The sequence below is a fragment of the Myxocyprinus asiaticus genome, chromosome 27 (genome assembly GCF_019703515.2).
Source record: "Myxocyprinus asiaticus isolate MX2 ecotype Aquarium Trade chromosome 27, UBuf_Myxa_2, whole genome shotgun sequence".
In the NCBI taxonomy this organism is placed as follows: Eukaryota; Metazoa; Chordata; class Actinopteri; order Cypriniformes; family Catostomidae; genus Myxocyprinus; species Myxocyprinus asiaticus.
This window is the reverse complement of record NC_059370.1, coordinates 30,225,489-30,234,192: the sequence shown is the minus strand read 5'-3', so window position 1 is coordinate 30,234,192 and position 8,704 is coordinate 30,225,489. Positions and strand designations below refer to the sequence as shown.

Genomic DNA, 8,704 nt, shown 5'->3' with positions numbered 1-8,704 from the left:
CTTCTGGCCATCCACCTGATCTGCTCTGGTCTTCTGAGTCTCCTGGCCATCTGCCTGATATACTCTGATCTCCTGGGTCTTCTGGCCATCCGCCTGATCTGCTCTGGTCTTCTGAGTCTCCTGGCCATCCACCTGATCTGCTCTGGTCTTCTGAGTCTCCTGGCCATCTGCCTGATATACTCTGATCTCCTGGGTCTTCTGGCCATCCGCCTGATCTGCTCTGGTCTTCTGAGTCTCCTGGCCGTCTGCCTGATCCGCTCTGGTCTTCTGAGTATATCAGGCAGATGGCCAGGAGACTCAGAAGACCAGAGCATATCAGGCAGACAGCCAGAAGACCCAGGAGACCAGAGTATATCAGGCAGATGGCCAGGAGACCCAAAAGACCAGAGCAGATCAGGTGGATGGCCAGGAGACTCAGAAGACCAGAGCAGATCAGGTGGACGGCCAGAAGACCCAGAAGACCAGAGTATATCAGGCGGACGGCCAGGAGACCAAGGATACCAGAGTACCCAGAAGACCATCTCAGGGTAGGGACTGGATCAGGAGGCCTGGTTGGCGGCCACAGGGCTGAAACAGGGTCAGGAGGCCTGGGTGGTTACCACAGGGTTGAGATAGGGTCAAGAGGCCTGGGAGGCAGCCACAGATTATAGACTGGAGCCATGGAAGACTCTGAGGGCGGAGCTGTAGTAGGCTCAGGGGTGAAGCCGTGGCAGGCTCGAGGGGCGAAGCCGTAGAAGGCAGAGCCGTGGCAGGCTCGAGGGATGAAGCCGTAGAAGGCGGAGCCGTGGCAGGCTCAAGGGGTGAAGCCATAGAAGGCAGAGCCGTGGCAGGCTCGAGGGGCGAAGCCGTAGAAGGCGGAGCCGTGGCAGGCTTGAGGGGCAAACCTGTAGAAGGCGGAGCCCTGGCAGGCTCGAAGGGCGAAGCCGTAGAAGGCAGAGCCGTGGCAGGCTCGAGGCTAAGAGTCCAGGATGACTGGGAAATTACCTCAATGGTCGTGAACATGAGCAGAGTCTCGAGAGCAACCTCTGTGGTCGTGGGCATGGACAGAGACTCGGGAATGACCTCTGTGGTCGTGGGCATGGACTGAGACTCGGGAACGACCTCTGTGGTTGTGGGCATGGACTGAGACTTGGAGACGACCTCTGTGGTCGTGGGAGTAGACAGAGACTCGGAGACGACCTCTGTGGTCGTGTACATGGGCTGAGACTTGGAAACGACCTCCGTGGTCATGTACATGGGCAGAGACTTGGAAACAACCTCCGTGGTTGTGTACATGGGCAGAGACTCAGAGATGACCTCTGTGGTCGTGAACATGGGCTGGGACTTGGAAACAACCCCCGTGGTCATGTTCATGGGCAGAGACACGGAGACAACCTCTGTGGTCATGAACATGGGCTGAGACTTGGAAATGGAAGCCTGTCTCCCCCTCCTCCGGGAGGCCGATGTCGGAAACGTGGGCTCTGGGATGAACGAAGCTGGCAATGCTGGCTCTGGGACGGACGAGGCTGGCAATGCAGGCACTGGGACGGATGAGGCTGGCAATGCAGGCTCTGGGACGGATGAGGCTGGTAACGCAGGCTCTGGGATGGACGAGTCTGGCAACACTGGCTCTGGGATGGACGAGATTGACAACGCTGGCTCTGGGACAGACAAAGCTTCCAGCTCGTTGACCGTGGCATGCGTGGGCATTGACTTGTTGGCTGTGACATGGCGTGGTGCAGACTAAGACATGGGAGACTCAGAAGTCGGATCCATGATTGCGAGAGGAGGATCCTCTGCAGCGAGTGTCTCTAAGATTAGCCTCACATATTCCTCCCACGTGCAATCTCCGGTCCCCGGCAATTCCCCGGCGTGTTGGATTTCAGGGTATCATCATCAAAACCAGTGTGGATGGCAATGGTGGAGAAGAAATGGGAGAACTCTCTAATTGATAGGTCCGACTGGCTCAGCTGTACGAAGTACGCCGCTAGATCCATTTTGTGGTCAGTTGTTCTGTAACATAAGGAAGGAAGTCACGAGAGCTGGATCTAGGTGCAGCAAAACAGTATATATTAAAATAAATAAAATACAGTTTAACGGGATAAACACAGGAACAAAAGAAACGACCATGATGGGAAAAACACAGAAACGAGCAAAACATCTATGAAGGGAACGGGTCAATAAACAGGAGGTCAAAACACATAACAACTGACAAGGACTAAGCAAACAACAGGGCATTATATACACAATGGTATTGAGGTATTGAGAAATGAAAGACAGGTGAAAACAATCAAGGACAGCTGGCAGTGATGAGGGCAGGAAATTATGGGAAGTGTAGTCTAGGAGGAACAGATGACAGGGGAGAAACACAAGGCAAACAACAGTGAATCATGACACCAACATAGATGGGAACTCCTCCAATACTGTTTAAAAGCATCCCAGGGTGATACTTCAAGAAGCTGGTTGAGAAAATGTCAAGAGTACATGTCTGCAAATTCTAAGCAAAGGGTGACTACTTTGAAGATGTTAAAATATAGCACAGATTTATTTTGGATTTTGTTAGTCACAACATAATTCCCATAGTTCCATTTATGTTATTCCATAGTTTTGATGACTTTACTATTATTCTAAAATGTGAAGAAAAGAAATTATAATAAAGAATAAGTGTTTCAAAACTTTTGACCGGTAGTGAATGTTAGATCCAATACCAACTAAGCTCTTAAAAGAGGTATTCCCTGTAATATCAGAACCTCTTCTTAATATTATTAACTCGCCACTATCCTTAGGATATGTCCCAAGAAATTTAAAAATGGCAGTTATCAAACCACTTATTTAGAAGCCACAGCTTGTTCCTGGAGAATTGGATAATTACAGACTGATTTCAAATCTACCAATTATGTCGGAAATACTAGAAAAGGTAATGTCCTCCCAACTGGACTTCAGAGGATGAACTGATGCCAACTCCAACTGTAAGACATTGGATACTTCAAATGCCACTGCCTGAACATTAAACTTAGGATGGATCCCACCGAACCTCACCGAAATGGCCTGCCAGTTGAACTGCGATGCATCTCATTGATCTCTGCCAGCATCACCTTTGTCTACTGATGGACTACACTCTTGAAATGGAATACATAGACTACCATTTAAAAGCCAACAAAAGCTTTCATCAGCCAACTAACAAAGGACAATGCATCTATGTGAACTTCTTTTTAACACTGGACTTTAACACTTACTTAGTTTACTAATCTTTAACCATGACCTGCACTGCACATAAATAACTAATATTGGCATTATATTCATGTTGGTTAGCCAGAGGGGAACTGGCCCCCACAGTGAGCCTGGTTTCTCCCAAGGTTATTTTTCTCCATTAACCAACATCTTATGGCGTTTTGTGTTCCTTGCCACAGTCGCCTTCAGCTTGCTCACAGGGGTTCTAAATACAATTATTATTTAATTATTTAATTTTTATACACAATTTACAATCATATTTAATCAAACTACACAATGATTAGTCTAAGACTTTAGAGATATTACAGTTTCAATTTTTGTTAATGCATGATTTTCCGTAAAGCTGCTTTGAAACGATGTGTGTTGTGAAAAGCGCAATACAAATAAAAATGACTTGACTTGAATTAATGTCATAGTTGTGTGTATGGACAGACAGACAGACAGACAGACTGATAGATAGAGACAACATAAAAAAGCATTCAAAGGTTGGTTTCTTTCCACCTAAGCAAATGCGTATATTTCTAGCTCTGACCACAACTATAGCATCAGTGTTGGGGATATAGTTACTAAGCTAAGTAGCCCTATGACAGCAACCTCCAGGTGACTTTGGCAGCAGCAGGGTCCTGGCACCAAACGGGTGGTCTGGTCTTAGAAGCTAAAAGCCGGCTCAGCTGCATATAACAGGCATTGTAATATACTGTACCCTGTGATGGTTGTCTGACTTTGTCACCTCCAGGAAATGTAATACAAAGATCATACCTACTTTATGCATTAGTTGTCATGGTAACTCACTGTGTAACTACATGCTGCACAGTGGAACTACAACAGTACTAGAGTCTAGTCAAATCTTGCGATTTGCAAAACATGTGTAGCATTAGTATAGACCAGTATCTAAATTTTAAATATCTATAAATCAATTATTACTACTAAGAAAAGTGAACAGTCAAAATAAGCATGCAATTGCCCAAGATTGATAAAAAGGTGTGCAAATGCAATGTTGTTTTTTACTCACAACAAGGATTAAATGTCAATGTTCCATGTAATTTCTTGCCTTTCCAGAAGGCATCACAGCTCATGCTGCAACAAAGAAAAATCAGCACACACATGTCGATTTTTATGTGAGATCAGTTTGCATAATTTGTCTAAATAAGCAGCAGCTGAAATTTTATGTTAAATTAATGAAAATATTAAGTATTAAAATGAAATTAATTCCTTTATCTACTTCAAAATAAACATAAATAGAAAAAAATGATACTCAAAGCAAAAAGACACATTACCTTCAAGTGAAAGCATTTTGCCTTTGCTTGGCAGTGGTGGTGTTGGTTGTGTCTCTTGATTCACAGAGAAGAGCACAAGCTCATTGATAAAGCTCTCGGCCCCTGCGTCCTCCACGTGAAAGATCTTATCATCCCCCAGCTGTTATCCAAAACATGTATCTCAGTCACAAAACAGCCATAGTGTTCTCTTTTAGCTCCAGACTCCAGGTCCTCTCCGTGAGTGCCTGATATCCAATCCAAATCTCCTGCTTGTCCTCTATTTTCCTCTCAGCTGCCAGAGTGCCCCTCTTTGCCTTCCACTGCAGGTGTAAGTTCCACAGGATGCCACCGACTTTGCTATCAGTGGTTGTGCAAAGTCACTCTGTGATGCTCAACCTGCTCTGAAAGGTATGTATGAGGTTTACATGGCCCTCAGCTACTGTACATCCTTAGCCAGTGCTCACTCCAGGAAAACACACTCACGGTTTCCAGCCATGGAACAAGCATTCTTTGTGTCACTTGTTTTACAAATACTATAAGCTGCCTTGGCTTAGCGCGTCAGTGGACCAATCAGAGCTTAGAGGCAATGGAGGAGGCTGGGTAATCGGCATTAAATCAAAGCAGATGGGGAATGACAGTATATATCAGGACAGTTTATTAGTGGTGGCAGTGAGCTGCTCAGTGGCTACAGGCAGCAGTAATCCATTTTACCCATGCAGCCTTTGCTTCAGACACTTTCACATACATACCTGCCTGCCCATACCTGAAAGAAAGAAGGAAAAAAGAAAGTGAATAAACAACAGCACAATATATTGAACAGGATTCTGTTGTTGCAATCACATGACCCACAACATAATTATATCAGAATTATAGACAAATTATATAAGAGGCACAGTAGAACAAATCCTATACTAGTCCTTTGGACTGACCCTGAAAAAAAAAAAAAAAAAAACCTTATGTGTGACATGTACTAGAGATTTGTTTTGTTAGAACAAGCATATATGACATATATCTTGTTCCAGCATATAACAGGGTAACTCTCACAAATCCTGTCAAGAAGATGTCCAAGTCGTATTTAAATCCAAATAAAAATAAATATATAAATAACTAAAAATAAATTAAAATAAATTATATTTTACATTACTACATTCTCATTACTGTAACATGTCATTCTTATACTGTAATTCATGAAAGGACATTATCACTAAAGATAAAAAATAAAAATATGTTGCCATATTTATCTCCCTGTACCACATGACCCTTAAAATGACTTTTGTGTTGTAATATAATGTATTCAGTAGATATAGTAATATTAAATAATATTTTTGACTTGAATAAAGCTAGTTAACTTGAAGTTACCAGATGAAGAACATTTTAGTTTACCTGACAAAATTTTGATCTTTTACATAATATATAGATGTTTTTTTTTTTAATGTTTGTATTTGAGACATAAAATATTTAGATTTTTAGATGAAAAGAAAATATACTGTATATGTGTGTGTGTGTGTGTGTGTGTGTGTGTGTGTGTGTGTGTGTATATATATATATATATATATATATATATATATATATATATATATATATATACATTACTGTGCAAAGGTCTTTGGCACATAAGGTGTTTCACAAAAGCATTTGTCTTAAGATGGTTATTTATATCTTCAGCTTTAGTGTGTCAATAGGAAATATAAATGTTAGACTCCCAAACATTACTTTTGCAAATAGAAAAGATTAGAATAGAAGAACAGGGAGCCCTGCAACAGATGTCATGGCCCCCACAAAGCCCCCCACTGAACATCGTGTCAGTCTGAGTTTATATATAGAGACAGAAGTAATTGAGACAGCCTTAATGGATAGAAGAACTGTGGTGACTTCTCCAAGAAGCTTGGAACATCCTATCTGCCAACAACCAAGAAAAACTGTGTCCAGGTGTACATAGGAGAGAACTGGTGCTGTTTTAAAGGCAAAGATGGTCACACCGAATATTGATTTAGCTTTTTTATGTTTACTGGACTTTGTATGACATTAATTGATAAATGAAAAAGACATCCTCACTATGCAACATTTTTCACAAGTGCCTAAAACTTTAGCACAGTACTATCTATCTATATCTATATCTATCTATCTATCTATCTATCTATCTATCTATCTATCTATCTATATATATATATATATATATATATATATATATATATATATATATATATATATATATATATATATATATATATTTTTTTTTTTTTTTTTTTTTTTTTTTTGGTAGTACGGTTTAAAAATACTTCACACGTTGCAGTACATTCATGTCTGGAGTCCAAAATCATGTCTATTAGAAGCAATGTCATCAAAACCAAAACATCCAAGGGTGGAAAGTGAATTTGTCAAGTCGGAGTTGACTCTAGACATTCCTCTGCTGGCTACAGAAAAGTTTTTTAAAAAGCGGCACCTTATGTGAGGGGACAGTGTGAATGGAGGGCGACCAGGTGTCTGGAATTATGGGTGTATCTCTTTCAACATGACCTATCAATACCTCTCATCGCTGGCCCTCCCAAGACGATGCCAGCTATTCATCTCTCCACCTCCTAGGATTCACAGCTCCCGACCTAACGACCCCTAACCACACAGTATCCTCTTGCACTATTTATACACACTTTTCATAAATAAACTTGCCACTGAAGCACCCTAAGCACACAAGCTCAGAGTGTTGGCCCTTGGAGGACTTGACCCTGCGGATTACTGTTTCTCTTTAGATTGGAGCAAATAATATTAGCCAATTTGCAATTGGGTCAAAATGTTATATATACAAACTTTTAAGTACAGAAGTTTAGATTGCCACCACTTGTCTCAAAGTTATAGGCAGATCTGCAAGTTTATAAAGAAACAAATTATTTTTTCTTTCCTTTTTACATTTTATTTATAAATCTTTTACTAATGAGTTGTATTAAATGCTATAGATCACAAGATTTGTGTTATAGTGTACTGTAAATGTGCATCTATACACAGGGAACGTATCCCTCTGCATCTTTAATATCTTTTTGCAATTTATGTATTGGTATATCTCAATAAATATGTTTTAACTGGTAAAGACATGACCCACTTTCTCAAAATGAATTAAAACAGAAGCAAAGCCAAACAAAAAATGTCATTTATTTAATGATGGTAACACTTTATAATACTTTATTAATAAACATCATCTAATTTAAATGCTTTGCAGATCCTTAACATGCTAAATGCACATTCAAAAAGTTAGAAACTGATTGTATGCCCCATGAACTTCTGATCTGTCTACATTTTACAATATGCTTCCATTTGTAATTTTTTTTAACAACATTAGTTTACATGAACTAACATGAAATAATAATTTTACAGCATTTATTAATCTTAGTTCATGTTAATTTCAACAAACTGTAAATTTTTTGAATCAAACGTTTTTGTTAACATAAGTTAATGCACTATGAACTACCTAAAAATGAACTAACAAAAAATGTACAATTGCATTTTTATTAACTAATATTAACTAAGATTAATAAATGCTGTAACAATATATTGTTCATTGTTTGTTCATGATACCTAATGCATTAACTAATGTCAACGAATGGAACCCTATTGTAGAGTTACCGTTTTTTTAATTTTATTATTATTATTATTATTATTATTATTATTATTATTATTATTATTTTATGTTATATCTCATGTGTTAATAATTCCTACAGGTAGAGTTATTCTCTGCCTTCTTGTACAGTACCAAAGTCTTGTGTTTAGTTTAACAGGAACAGTGGCATTTGCTGTTCTATGGCTCCACCTAGTGTTCTATATGGAAGTTGCAACTGTGTGATACAAGCCTAGCAGTTTTTCAAACTTTATATTGCATTTGTCATATGTATGATTTATGTTTATATGATTTTGTGATCATATAAACCATTTAAAAGGATAAATGTAGTATTCAAATTATAGACACTTTTACTTTTACTAGAACAAAAGGATCCAACTGGATCTTTAAGTTGTTAGACATAGGAACAGCTTTGCACACTGAGGAAATGTGTCAGTACAGGAAATATGTCACTAAACATTTGTCAGTAGATATTTACTTTGAAGTTTGAGATCTTTATTGTGATGCGTTAATTGGGCCCATGTAAACCGATAATGATCATGGAATAGGCTCCGTTGACAATATGATCTCTATGACAGTGCGTGCCTGTGCTATACGGGGAGTGTACAGCTCATCACCTGCACGGCCGGGC

At 39.9% G+C, this 8,704-nt stretch overlaps 1 protein-coding gene across 1 annotated transcript; it reads right to left on the bottom strand.

Annotated features, from left to right (window-relative positions):
• Positions 1 to 428: 428 nt before the first annotated feature.
• On the bottom strand, positions 429 to 4,935 carry LOC127418205 (microtubule-actin cross-linking factor 1, isoforms 6/7-like). The gene is made up of 4 exons (XM_051658655.1): positions 4,488 to 4,935; positions 4,223 to 4,287; positions 3,914 to 3,969; positions 429 to 1,992 (listed from the first exon to the last, which is right to left on the bottom strand). The coding sequence occupies exon 4, from the start codon at positions 1,687 to 1,689 to the stop codon at positions 523 to 525; it is 1,167 nt and encodes a 388-aa protein (XP_051514615.1). The 5' UTR covers positions 1,690 to 1,992; positions 3,914 to 3,969; positions 4,223 to 4,287; positions 4,488 to 4,935; the 3' UTR covers positions 429 to 522.
• Positions 4,936 to 8,704: the final 3,769 nt, after the last annotated feature.

Bases quoted from the DNA above. Each gene is read 5' to 3' on its own strand.
- LOC127418205 (XM_051658655.1), bottom strand. From the start codon at position 1,689: ATGCCCACGCATGCCACGGTCAACGAGCTGGAAGCTTTGTCTGTCCCA.